General features: G+C 43.3%; 1 protein-coding gene across 2 annotated transcripts in view; it reads right to left on the bottom strand.

Annotated features, from left to right (window-relative positions):
- Positions 1–14,871, bottom strand: part of LOC144771845 (omega-amidase NIT2) — a 555,629-nt gene that overhangs the window by 240,703 nt on the left and 300,055 nt on the right. For both annotated transcript variants that reach the window (XM_078656110.1, XM_078656111.1), the window contains exon 6: positions 12,476–12,550. In XM_078656110.1, coding sequence (XP_078512236.1) covers positions 12,476–12,550 — 75 coding nt within the window. The remainder of the gene's footprint in view (positions 1–12,475; positions 12,551–14,871) is intronic.

Raw genomic sequence — 14,871 nt, 5'->3', positions numbered from 1 at the left:
AACCTGCCTTAACTCTTGGTATGAAATTACTAAAAGACTTCAAGCAGGTCTCGGCTATATTATTAGCCAACATAAAGGGAGAAGCAGCAAACGTGGCGATCCGCCAGAGGTTAAAAGAGACAGATATAGCAGACCAACCAGCTGAAATTGCCAGAATCATAGAAAAATCCTATGAGGAACTAGGTAGAGATAGTTTAGGTGGAATACCAGTAAAACCGCAACTGACTGAAAGTCCTGAAAAAATATTTTTTAATAATAATTCACCAAAAAAGAACTAGGATGGAAACAAACAATCCAATCCTAAAGAAAATAAATTCCAATCCAGGGGAAGGTCTCCTAGGCGAAGGGAGAAATCTCCGAACCAAAGACACAGGTCACCTCAGAGTGACCCCTCTGGGAAAAGATATAACCTTAGAAATAGGGATAATATAAAAAAGCCTGATAGATATCAAGACATTGATACGCGTCCCTCTCAATCTTTTCAGACTTCCTCGCAGAAATCGGAAAGAAGAGGACGATCAGAACAAAGAGAAGAGCACGCCAAGTCCAAAGACAAGGAACCTGCTCAGCTAAAAAAGAAATTACAATTTCCAAAAAAGAAGGTAGCCAGCATTAAAATAGTTAACAATGCCGAGAATTCTGAGGACACAACTGAAAAACGGAGAATGGGCTCAGACAATGCTAGACAGCGCAGCAGAAGTGAGCATAGCTCGCAAAGTCCTTATGAATCATCTGGAGACAGTGGACACGAATGAATATCTTCAAGTGGAAACTGCAGACACCAGAGTTAGCAAACCTCACAAAATATACGAAATAACATTGCGTATAGAGGGGGATAAGACTAGAAAAATAAGGGGACTATTTTGGGATAATCTCTCCAAGGGCTATGACATCTTTCTAGCTGAAAAAGACTGGCCACCAGAGTTTGTCAGGGAGTGCCCTCATGGCGAAGAAATAATCATGCCTGCCTTCTCAAATCATATCCCAATTCATAAAAAATACACACTTGCTAGAAAGTGGGCAGTGGCTCTAGCTCCTGCTTTATATAAAAATCATGTAGGATGGGATGAGGACTCTCCTCCTCACAAAATCCAGTTAAAATCACAACCTGCTGCACAAAGGCAGGACCCAATTAAGCAAGAAGCTAAAAAACAGGTAAAAGAAATACTAGATCAGCTAGAATACCAGGGGGTGATTGAAACTTGCACCTCACAAATGAACAACCCTTTGTTTCCGGTCTCCAAACCAGAAAATTCATACCGTCTAGTTTTGGATTACCAACACCTTAACACATGTTGCAAAACTTTTGCAGTGCAAAACTCACATAGTGCTGCACTAATGAATAACATAGTGCGCAAAAAATACAAAACAACATTAGACATCTCTAATGGATTCTTTTGTCAAAACATAGCACCAGAGAGCAGATATTTAACTGCATTCTCAATAAATGGCACTCAAAAACAATTCTGTCGGTTAGCCCAGGGGTACAAGAACAGCCCGGGAGTATTCTCAGCGAGAGTAACAGAATTACTACAAATATATGATGATGAAGCATTATCTTATGTCGACGACATATACTTAACAGATGATGACTTGGATACTCACTTGAAGAGAGTGAACACCATAATACTTGGGTTCGCAGCAGAGGGTTACAAATTCAACTTTAAAAAATCCAGAATTGCCCATCTGAAGGTCCTGTTCGTAGGATATGAATTATCAAATATAGCCTGGCTGACAATTTTCTAGAACTAGAAGAATTAAAAAAGTTTAGAATATAAAAAATATTCCCTCTGCCAATCGACATTCTGCCTTTACGACACTACGCTTGTGTAATCTATACAAACGGACATGCTCAACCCTCCGTTTGGGGAGAACAAGCATACAACCCCACATGTGAGATTACAAAAGAAGTGTGGCGCGGAGGTAAACTAAGACCTCTATTAACAAAAACACACTCAGTAGAAACTAATTCAGAACAACAAACTGAGATATTAGCTTTGAAAATGGCGCTAGATAATGCGGATCGCGAATTCCCGACACTTATAGTGTCTGATTCATATTACTGCGTCAAATCATACAACAAGGATTTGCAGACATGGATTCAAAACGGTTACAAAGATGACAGTGATGCACCAATAAAGCAGAAACTGCTATGGGAACAAGTAGCTCTTTTACAGAAAGAACTACCAAAGACTCACGTGACACACTCACTGAGTCATCAACGTGATGGTGTTCACGTTGCAGGGAATTCATTGGCTGAAACAGCCACAGCAGCAGCCACTAAAGCGGCTCCCGTAGTTCGAGAAAAGGGGTACATTAAAACAACATGGAACCTGCCCTATTCACATGCATGTGTCAGTAATAAAGGACAGAGAGTGTTTCTTAGTGGCAATAATTGTGCGATGTCACTAAGCGGCACGCTTCTGTGTAACGGAATTAGTTTGCATGGAGCCTGTGAAGGGAATTCATACAACCTTTCATGTCACCAGCAAGGCGCACCTGCAACTGAGATCGAACCATTCTTTCAAAGACTCTATAATGGGAGTTACATTCTAATTGTAGACCGCAGATGCTGTAGTCTTATGCCCGGGACTCCTTATCTCGTAACTACGACTGCGAAGGTCAAGTGCTGTGAACGCTCATTGTTCCCCAGCTCCTTTCCAGACAGGGAGGCAAGGGCATGGCCCAATTTGAAAATTACTTCTATTCGAATAGATACTTTAAGCAGAATGAAAACAGTGCTTCTTCAGACGCCTACAAGGCTCACGTCATCAAAAGAAACGTATGATCTACAAGTCGCAAGGACGACTGCAGAGATACATTCATTGTTATCGACTAATTCCCCTATACATTTCGCGGAAATCCTTAATGAAATCTTAAATATTTCTGATACCACTGGGGTCTCAAAGGTATTTAAGACAGTATTTTCAATGGCATTAACACCATTCAAAGCCATACTGGGTATTTTTCCAGATTTCGTCCATTCGATTTTTGGCGGACTTCCCCTGATCCTGGGACTAATTGCAGGAATCCTATTCTTAGTCCTTATTTTTCGTTATGGCAACCCATGTCACAGACCAAACTCTCGCGACAATGGAAGAAACAATCCTAGCCATTGGATACCGGGACCAGATAACAAAAATCCTGGGACTTTCCCGGCTTAGAGACCTGAACATGACTTGGTTTCTATCATTTCGACCAATGTGGCAACGATGTGTTTTACCTGTATTAAGGTGCCTGCTATGCGGAGAAGAATGCGTGTTAGACACCTGTCTGACGCTACAATCAGATGCGCCAATGGATGCAGAAACATTGTTGAGTCCGACAAAGGCTCATGCTTTGTGCTGCCCTCAAAGGCTACCAATCCTGATGACGGCATTCGTGGAAGCTTCACCACTACGATTGATGGGTGATGAAGTTCAAGATGAAAGCAGCATCGATCAGGTACGACCTTCTGTCAGCAATGCAAATCAGAATGTCAATGGAGATAATCATGCGCACGAATGCATGGTTACACCTATTTCCGAGTTAGTGGAACTTTCCCATGAAACTATTGACAGTTTTTTCGAAAGCCTAAATGATATGATGTTCTCACCAGAGCAGAAATAGAGACTTTTGAGCAAACTCGCACACGGCGTTCCCTGAATTCGGCCTTCAACTTTAAAAACAAAGTCACATGAACTATTTTTACTCCAGTTCACGGACAGCAATTTTTCAGCAGCCCCAAAATGTTTTTACATTTTTTCGGGACACTTATCTTCTGCTTAAAGTAAGAAACTATTCCTAGAGAACTAAGATTTCTATTATTGAGTATTCTTTATAGACATTAGCTGCCCGCTGGTATGTTCATAAATATTTTATTATGTGATGGAATGGTCTCAAACCTTTTTTCTGTATTAAGAGCCATTTCATGTGTAATTCCTCATATACCAAATAGCATTAATGTATGAAAATGCGTAATTGCTTTGGCATTATTCTACAGCTTAAGTGCATACAATACATATAACTGCAATTTTTCCGTATATTTGAAAGTTTCAAAATGCATTTATGTATTTTGGGGTGGTAAGGTATACACACTACTCTATAGTATGTTGTACTATGTTATACTATGCCTAGATTAGTAAATATGTCCATAGTTAGCGTGGAGTGGGTGTCATGTATTCCTATAGGTTCTGAATCGATCCCCCTATTCCTGACCCTATTCTGGTTAAACAAACTAACAAGTTAACTAGCAGTCAGCCCATGAGGCAGAAAACCCCCATGATGCAGATACCGTTATCTGACGCAGTCACACTACGGCACAGGAACGTGTTATCTGATTAGGTCATAACGCTTGCGATCTAATTAGACAAGCGACATTCCTCCAGCCCCTGATAAGGCATACGGAGTTCTCATAACAAATCAAACCTATGACAACCTGGAAAATCCGTGCGGCCATTGTTTTGATTTCACAGAGAACTTCAGCAAAAGAATGTGCTAACGACCTGGTCGTATGACATCTTTATTGACGTATCTATGTCCATCCTTACGTCAATCTCGGCACCTTAAAGGTATAAATATTACCGATCTTGCCCTATGCAAGCACACGGTGGTGACGAGACGGAGCAGCCATACTTGCCGAAGCCCAGAGCAGAGCAGACCCCGCTGGCAACAGCCCCGCCTTCCTGACGCGCTGAGAACGAGACGCGCTGCTTTCTCCTGCTGAGAAACCCAGCACCGGCGCTTCCGGGTAGCCCTCGCAGGCAGCCTGGAATATCGAGAGCAGAGAGAGAGATACCATCCCTCATTCATCCTAACTTCCAGGTACAGAACTGAATAACCCCTCACAGAGAATTCTTAAGTTAGTCACTTGGCAAAAACCAAACTTGACTTAAACTGTAACTTTCTATTCCCGCCCACGTATTAGGCTTAGGTCAGGTACACGGGGTAGGCGTATTTAGAAACACCAGTTGAGTACGTTTAGTCAAATGTATATGTGTATGTAATATATTTTATTCATTTTAAACATCATATGGCTTAGAAACCATATCAATGTTTTTACAGTATTATTTTATACTATTGCTTTTAATGTATGCACTTTACTTAACTATAAGTATTGCAATAATATCGATCCATTTCTCTTGTATGAGAAAAGAGACTGATCAATAAATAACACCTTTTTATTGAACACGCCCGTCTCTTCCTTTTCTCTACAATCTGATGAGACTAAGAATGCACGTACTGACTGAGTAAAATAAATTGCCTTTTGTTCACACGACTCTCGAGATATACTCTTGATTAGGGGAGAGCAAAGTTGTCATGTTCTATGGTTGTCAGAAACTAAATCCCTTCTTGTCTAATCAGGGAAGTTAAGTCCTACCTGAACATTCGAGAAAGTTTCTAGTGAACTCTGAGCTAAGCTGGCAAACCCAAAACTTTAAGTCTAATATCGACAGTAGTAGACCTAGTTAACGTCTGATCTAGGCCTTTACTATTGTAGGTATTATTCCAATGCGCAGAGCCTATTGGGATGATAGGAACTACACTACAATACAAAAGTTATTTTAATATAACCTTGTGTGGAGTTCCTTTTGTGGTGTGCCTAGGATGTTGTTGCTGTTGTGTGCTGGCGCAAATGCTTTACACACTGCCTCCGAGTTTAGCCTTACTGCTCGTGCCGAGCTACCAAGGGGGTGAGCAGGGGTTATCTTGGCGTGTGACTCCATTGCCCTGACTAGAATGGTGGTTTCTGCCAGGCTTTGGCGTCAGCCTTAGCCTACCAGAAATAGCCAGTTCTAACAGGTATACTATATCTAAGTAAGGGGTGATTACACCACCTTACTCAGGCTGTGTGAACAGACCTGTGGTGTCAGTTTGAAGGAAAACCAGGGGTGGTACAATACATGCTGCAGCCCCTGGTAGGCCTAAGGTGCACCTATGCCCTGGGTACCTATGGTACACTATACAGGGGCTCACAAGGGTGACCCAGTAACCAATCTGGTATGTACCTAAAGTACATGGAGTCCATTTTATAGAGAAAGCAGATATACTGGGGCCCTGAATAGCAGGGTCCTAGGCCAACTAGGTCAAAAAACCAGCAAAACACCAGGAAAAAAGTGGGGGTGACCATATAGTCAGATTCCACCTTCCTACAGTTATAATATAGGACATTTTTTATTTATACAGAACATTGACCTCAGAGAGTCTGTGCATATTATACAAGTTTCCTTAGGAGCACCGTATAATTTTGGTGAGAGTGTTTTATGAGGTAGATTTCTATATATATTATTCAGGTATAGCTCTCACTAAGACCAATAATTTATGATACTTTTGTTTCTCCGCAGCTATTCTGTATCTGTTGATTGTTTTTGTGGACTTTCACACTATTAGCCATAAGCAACAGAGTTGGTGTAGGATTTTACACCAACATTCAGGTGAGTAGACAAATACTTAATGTGATTGTTTCTCTATTTGGAATAGACTGACCCCGTTCGCATAGCACTATTATGGTCACATGTTAATTTCCTTTTCTTTAGTTTTTATTAGGATGGCACTTTTCCTTTGCAAGTGTTTTTTAAGAACACGACTTTGGATTAGTCACACTATGGGAACACCATACGCCACCAGGTTTAGAATTATCACCGGCAGAGCAGTCAGTGCTCCTCCGCCTCTTAAAATATCCCTGGTCTCTGTGTCCTTTGTGAGAAGTTGGCCTGATGTATGATGTCCACAGTTCTGTGGGCACCTAGTATCAGTCCAAACAATCCCTTAAGGTGGTGGTTGTAAGCCAACCTTATAGACAAGCTATCCTAGAGGTAGCATGGACTAAGCAGCCTAAAGGCGTAACTCGAGAGGACATGTGAAGCCAGCTGTTTTACCATATGCAATCCTGTAATATCAAATGAAAGGACACCACACAAGTTATATATTATAAAAATATATGTATCTATTCTCAGAATAATCCCCACTACTCTTTATGAGCAATGAAGCACAAGCGTTTAAATAAAAGCACAATATAACATATACAAGTTGCACAGTTATGGATGAGGCCGGTGGCCACTCCAACCATATATCAAAAAAGTGGTATAACAATCACTAATCGATCGGGGGTAAGGCCTAGGGCCTTGGGAATCGCTGGGACTACACTGGACTAACAGCAGTTAGGACGGGAGTAGCCCGCGGGATTCGGGTGCAGTGCAGAAAGCACACGCATGCACCAATGCAAAGTCAATGGTGCGCAAAAGTTATCGAGTTACAGTTTTAAGAGTCTTCCGACTGGACTAGAAGGACGAAACTTTAGACTTAGACACTAGAGGTGTAAACCACTACAGGAGCACCGGCGTTCAAGAGTTACCTCACCCACAGGAAGCGGGTGCACGGGTGCAAAGATGTGTCGGGTTTCGTCACGAAAATCTATGGTGCCTGGAGATGAAGATGCTGCAGGCGTCCAGAAGAGAAGTGTCTGGTGTGATCCAAGGGTGAATCGAAGATGTAGAGTACCTGAAAGCAGAGGGGACAGAGTCTGGGTCACTAGCCAGTGACCAGGAAGGAACCAGGCAATGTCGGGCGCAATCAGGTGCTTGTTGTGAAGCTTGTCTCCGCTGCCACGTGGTCTCTGGGGCACCGAGGATGTCCTGGAGTGAATCACGAGCTGTCCCACAAAGGCTCTCGCTGTCGGCGGTGTCGGCTTCAAGATCGAAGTCAACAGGCCTTGGCAAATGCATCCCACGCAGGATTCGAAGATGGCTTCTTACTCGGACCAGCAAGGTCTGAGCAGGTGCTCCTTTTCAGGGGAGCGAGGGCCAGTCTGGAGCAACCAGACTAGCAGAGCAAATTAAAAGGTTTGTCGGTACTGGGGTCACTAGCCAACGGGCAAGCGACCGGACCAACGCGTCGAGCAGGAAAATGCAAAAGGGCCCCACGCAGCACTCGTCGAGTGTGGAGGGGTGAGCTTCGGTGCACAAGCTGCTCGGGGCTGGAGCTTCTCAGACTCCAATGCACAGCTTCGAGAAAGCCTCGGATGCTGCACGGTCAGCGCTTCGTAGTTTTTCCAAGATGGCCGGCCCCACGCTTCAGGTCGCCTCCACGGGTCTCAGCTCTGCAGGGACTGTGGATCGGGCTGTTAGAAGGCAGGCACGCTGGGTCTTGTCGATCTCTGTCGCTCGAGTTCCGGCGGGAACTGCAACAAAGCAAACGTCGAGGTGCTGGATGGTGCCTGTTTGCACAGGGTGGTCACTCCTTGACCACAAGGGAGATTCTTCAGTCTTCCACGTCGAGTGGGATGTCGAAGGGTCCAGAGTTTCGTTTCATAAGTTTCAGTCAGGATAATCTGATGTGCATCTGCACAGCTCCTACCTTTATTCCAAATCAAGGGGCTGGATTACCTGCTAGGTCCCTCCTATGGGTGGGACCCAGGGAGGGGAGGGTTACACACCTTTCCCTTTGTCCAGTTTCGTGCCAGGACTGGGGCTGGAGTGCCCCAGAACCGGTTTGACTGGAATCTGCCCAGGGACACCTTGTGCGCCCCAGGCAGTGTCTAGTTTCTTTCAACCCTCCCTGCTACAATCCACTATCTCCTGTCTGGGGTTGTGTGACACCTCCCTGTGACAGGAAACCCTTTGTCCAGGCGTCCTCTGCCAAGTTTTGGTCAGCAGCAGGAGGCCAGACATGTGTCTGTGGCAGCAGCATCCATTTTGTGATGCTGGGGCTCTGGTTAGGATTAACCGCGTTTTCAGTGAAGTAACATGTCTTCTCCCTCTAGAAGGGTGGGATGCTATCCCCATCACCAGGACTGGCGAGGGGGTAGTATTCCAATATGTATGACACCAAACACGACATGTTTTGATAAAGCCAAACCAAAGTTAGCATTAACCGCAAGGATTATAATGCACCTAAGAGTATATGGTATGGCAGTATCACTGAAACAGCATTAAGGAAATGGTTCCAACACTGCAGACAGGCTCAGCTCATGCTAGAGCACCATCTCACATAAAACCAAGCACTCTGCCTCCAGGATTGTAAAGGCCTGCCATAGGAGTGACTTATAGGTGTCTATGTGTCCAGATATAGGTTTAGACATAGGTATACTATATCTAAGCAAGGGGTGAGTACACCACCTTGCCCCAGCTGTGTGAACAGCCAGTTGTGTCGATTTAAGTACCAGCCAGGGGTGGCAAAAGATATGCTGCAGCCCCTGGTAGGCCTTGGATGCACCTATTCCTTGAGCACCTATAGTGCATGGTACAGGGGCTGACAAGGTGTCCAGTACCAAATTGGTGATGTACCTATAGTACATGTCTGTGAATTTAGAGAGAGAACAGCAGGCTGTGGGTCTGATTAGCAGGCCCACAGCCACATTAAGTCGAAAACCAGTGAAGCAAAAAGCAAAAATTGGGGTGACCATAGGATAGCAGACCCTACTCTCCTACATCCTTATTTATAGTTTCTTAAACACATTTTATATATTTCTGTTATCCTCGCAGTTTCTACAGGACTATCACTACTCTCTCTAAGGTAGTTACGCCCATTTCAGATGGTTTTTTAACTCTGGAAGATATTCACATGGTGTATGTCTCAATTTTCTTTACTTTTAGGGCTCTGTTGGTCTTTCGCTTAGGGAGGCATTTTCGAATAGAACGTGAGGCTCTACTTCCCCGTTACACATCCTTATATATTTTTTTGAGAATCACACCTGGTTGCTCAGGAAAGAGTTCACATTGTCACAATATATTTTTTATAACACAAGGTAGTCACAGTACTGTGCATGTCTTTATTGCCTTGATTGTGTTTAACTTTCTGTAACGGAAAGTCACTGTGTTAAGTGCGTTTTTTTGGACTAAATTGGCGATTTAGGGTTTCCATGTTAAGGTGGAAGTCACTGATTTCCAGGCACTTAACTTACTTGAACGGGTAAACTGTTACGGTCTTCCAAGGTTGACAGTATTGTTTGTATCTTTCCCAGCCCTGAGGAAGCCGCGGGATTACCCCCAATGGCGAAGAAAAACATGTTGGCTGTTTTTCATGTGTTACTTTGAATAAAACAAGAAGAATATACTGAGGATCAAACTTTGAGACTTTTTATTTTTGGAACCTTTGATATACTTTCATTTGATTGACACCTTGCTCACGTGTGCCCGGGACTTTCGTTGCAAAGCCTCGGTAGCTGTAACTGGCATGGAGAATGAAGTAGGAGCAGCTTTGGGACCAGCAAGGTCCAAGGGACACCACAAGCAGGAGAGTCAAAGCTGGCCCAAACAAGCAGGGAAGCCTACTGAAGCAGGAAAAGACCCTCAGGAGGACCCACAAGCCTAACTTATTGGAGGCGCAAGAGGACCTTGAGAAACTCACCAAGAAGGAAGGCCCACAGTGCAGAGGATGGGTTGAGGATGCTGTACTTGGCAGGAAGAGATGCTGGAGGCAGGAGCTTCTTGTAGCCTGAAGATCTCTGGAGTACACAGCCAACAATCCTTGGCAACAGCAAGTCAATGGGGTAAACAGGGATTCGGTCCCAGCAATTCCGACGAGGCCCACAGGCCTCAAAATTGCAGATAGGACAGGTCAGGCTTCAAGGGAGTTGCAGAACCATCACCTGTGTTACTGAGCCTTTAGAAATCTGAGGAACGTCAGGAGCAGCAGACTGGTCAGCTTTGTTGACGTGCCTGCAGATGAAGGGGAGTGGCCCCTTCACTCCAAGGGAGAATACTCCAGGTGTCCTTGATGCCTGCAGATCTGGTGAAGATTCTGTAAGAAGCACAGACACAGACGACGAAGAAGACTTGCAGAACAGCGAGATAAGGAGCAGAAGTAGTCTTTCTTGATGCAGCCTCGGTTCCAGGTGAAGCCAAGCAAAGTCCAAATGTCCAGACGGACGAAGAGCTACATGGTTTCAGGCTTGAGTCTTGTCCCACGATGAATCTAAGGAACTACCCACAAGTAAGCCCTTAAGTACCCATGGGAAAGGGTTGGAACTATTCTGAAGTCCCTCCCAGAGGAGGGGACGGACAGAGGGGAGGATACTCATATGTACAGAGTTAAGCACCAGAGAGGGAGCCAGGGGCTTCCTGAACTGGCTTACACTGGAGTATGCAAGGAGGGCACCAAATGTGCCCTTCAAAGCAGTCTGGTGGTGCTGGCAATCCGTATACACTAAGTCCTGTCTGAAAGGTGGTCACACCTCTTGTGACAGGAAACCTATTGTTGTACCTTCCCCAGCTGGAGCTCGGCTAAGCAGCTGGAGGGCATTATCATGTCTGTGGTCGGCAGCAGCACTAGCTTGCTCTCAGAGCCTGAAAGGCTGGTACCGGTAATATAGGGGGGTACTCAAAGGGAGCCCTCCAGTACATTGGGATCATACTTCCAACACTGGAATCTGTGTTGGGGTATGAGTCCAAAATGTTTGATACATAGCATGACTGGGTTTGGTGCAGCCACTATATAGCTAGACATCTCATACTGATGGATGTCCACTATATGTATTAAAATAGCTGACAACACTTACAAAGCCTAGAGAATCGACTCTGGGATTTGCAGGGGTGTCCTACTAATACAGGGGCACCCTTAAACGTATAACCAAGCACCCTGCCCTCAGGACTGAAAAGCCTGCCATAGGGGTGACTTATAGTTCTTAAGTGTAATAACCCCAGATATAAGGAAACATATCTGTTGTGAGAGGTGCAAGCACCAACACACACAGCTTGCAATGGCAGAACTGTAAACACAGCTTAAGTGGCCTCCAATGGGTGGCACAATACATGGTGCAGCCCATGGGAGACCCCATGGTGTACCTATGCCCTGGGTGCCTCAGTACCCTATTCTAGGGACTTACTAGGGTAAACCACCACCTATGGATGTACAGGAGTACTTACCATGGTCAATTTAGGGAGAAAGCACAGTGACTGGGGTCCTAATTAGCAAGATCCCATTCAGACTAGTAAAAAACACACTGACACCAAGCAAAAAGTGGGGGTAACCATTCTAGAAGGATCCTACCTTCCTACAAAGTTTTCTCTAATTGGATATTGGTACAATATTTATTTTAAATTTTACCTCATTCCGCTCTCCTGTCTATGCACTAACCAACCTATGACTCAAAATCTACCAATCAAGGTCAATCTACAATTTTCATTTTCGGATTTCTTTAGTGTATACAACCTGATGTTAAGAACATGCATCGTTAACTACATGCATAATCACAGCAATGCTTCCACCAACTACTGACATTTTTAGAAACTTCTGCAAACCCACCTCATAAACAAATCTATCAGTTTCTACCTGTTCATTCTGCCACCCCATTGTTTGCGTATAATTTTACTAGTAAATTCTTCTTTTTTTAACAATGGAAGTTCTGCATTCATGTAAGCTACCGTCTGAATTTACATGTAGCTACCTTCTGGTAGAAAAAAACGGTGTACAATAAATGAGCAAAAGTGCAGCCTTCCTCCATACACAGCACCACCTATTACTTAAATTATGTTCAGATTAAAGCCAGGATTCTTACCTTTTTTGGTGTAAATTTGAGCAAGCTCAGCAAATCTGATATCATAGCAGATGCCCACACCTACTTTACAGTAAGCTGTTGAGAAAGACATGTGTTGGAGTTTAATAAACACTTAACAATTTTATTTTTTGTGTTGATTGCAATTTTGTTTAGTTTACCTATAAATAGGATGGAGCTTCTGAAGTCTTTATCCTAAGATAAAGTTTAAACATTTTTTTTTTAAACAATATTATACTCCTTATACATATCTATTTAAGCATTAGAAACAAGCATCACATTCAGGAATATTTTGTCAAAGATATATGTTAATTTTCAAATGTACACCTAAAATTCTATATAGGAAACTGCAAACATGAAAGGCGCAAGAGTGATTACATTGATGGATAAGTTCATGGTGAAGACACATGCAGATATGGAAACATGTGAATAAACATGCTTTATTCAAAATTCCACCATGATATAAGCTACATGTGGTTCAGACATATTGGCATGCTTGTCTGACCTGAGAATCTAGAGCACCTCAGCTAAGACAACCTTTCAGCCTAAGGATGAAAAAAGAAAGTGATTGCAAAAATAATGGACAAAATTGACAATAATTTTAGACTTTCCAAAACTATAACCACACTTAATTTAGTTATGCCTTTTTCTTTTAACTGCATGGGAGATCTGCATGAGTTAGTGATGCAACATAATCCTTTTGCACAAGCAACTTTTTTCCTTCACAGGGCAATAATTGGTCTCTGTGAAAAGGCGTTTCCTTACGTCGTCACACCAGAAAGGCAGTCCTGCCAAGTACCATGCATCAGGCTTTAGACTGAAGCATTTCAGTATGGTGGTCCGCATACCACACTGAAATGCATTGTCACGCATTATAGGCATAGCGCCTCATTTATCAAGTCATCAGTGCTGTGCCTACTGTACTTAAACACTGGAGTGGCTGGCTGCGCACTGTGGCATGCGTGCTACTCCCTCAGGCTTGGGGCTTGGCTAGCTGAGCTAGCAGCAGCTGCTGCTGGCAGGCTGTTACTGTCAAGACTCGCTCCCTGCATTCTCGTGCCCACCAGCAGGGGGCTGAATTGTGGGGCTCTCCAGTGTCATAATAAGCTTCCAAACCATCCTCTTCATGCATATACTGACTTCCAGTCATTTGGATTCTACTTGCAAATTGCCATCCATTCCCAATCCATGCCGGGTTTTGTGAAAGCCATCCTGCTCATGCTTGAAGGCGTCATGGTTGACACTCTGTTACCTAGAATTACCTGCTCACTGCTTAGTCTCCACCCCTGCAGGCCAAGGATGGGTGGAGGGATTCAGGTCACATGTGGCTAGCTGCAGCTAGCCTGCTCACACCTGATGCATGTGATTACTGTGGGCTCTTTTAAGCCCCAGCTTAAACATTAAACATTCTAAAATAACCTTCACTGCAATACGCTGCATCCATTATGGCATAGCTCTACAGTGTTCATCAGGGGCCAAAAGGGTTCCCTCATTACTAACGCTCCAGACACTACAAGGGCCAAGCCACACACAAGCCAAGAAAGTTGGATGGATGATACAGAAAGTGTGCATAGATGCTCCAGTTTTATTTTTACCTCCAAGATAAAAGTGAAATGGAATCAAAGGCTTTTAAGGCCAGTGGCAGATTGGATGATATTTTGAGGCATGGACTAGTCAGGGAAGTCCTTGTTCAAGGAGTTTTATTTTAAATTGACTGATCAAATGGCCTAAGGAGTGCTTGATAAACTTTAACAAGCATAATAGGAGCTTCAGTGTTTTTCACATCAAATGTAGTTGAATGTCTAAATTCTATTAAAGATACAAAGGCTAGCATTTCCCCACCTGTTACAAAGTCAAGCCTGAATGTGGTATCTTTGTGTTGAGATAGTATGTGTACTTTAATTTGCTCCAATGAGTGTGATATAATATTGCTGTAAAAAACAAGATTGGATGATTGTTAGAACCCCCTTCTGGGTCCATGTCAGATGATTAATGACCTTCTGGAATAGAATGAGGATTGATTGGATTGGAGGATGATGTTGACATGGTCTAAACAAAAAATAAGAACTAGTAACAAGTAGTCAACTTCTTTTAGTGAAAAAATGTTCTTTATTTAAATTATTCCAACAAAAAAGAGCCTTAGCCAACGCATTTCGTTCAGCAGAATGAACTTCGTCAGGGCTGAAAAAAGTGTAACATAAATAATATAAATATGAACAATTGTTACTTACCTGTAAACAGGTGGTTCTCCAGTATTGGTGTCTTTCATAGATTCACATGCTTGAATATTCCCCGTCGTCGAAGTGGGAGTCCCACGGTATATAAAAAATAGCAATAATGCTAATATAACATAAGTGATAACATAATACATAATAAAATAGAGATAATACATACTGTAA

The sequence above is a fragment of the Lissotriton helveticus genome, chromosome 8 (genome assembly GCF_964261635.1).
Source record: "Lissotriton helveticus chromosome 8, aLisHel1.1, whole genome shotgun sequence".
In the NCBI taxonomy this organism is placed as follows: domain Eukaryota; kingdom Metazoa; phylum Chordata; class Amphibia; order Caudata; family Salamandridae; genus Lissotriton; species Lissotriton helveticus.
This window is presented reverse-complemented; position numbering and strand designations above follow the sequence as displayed.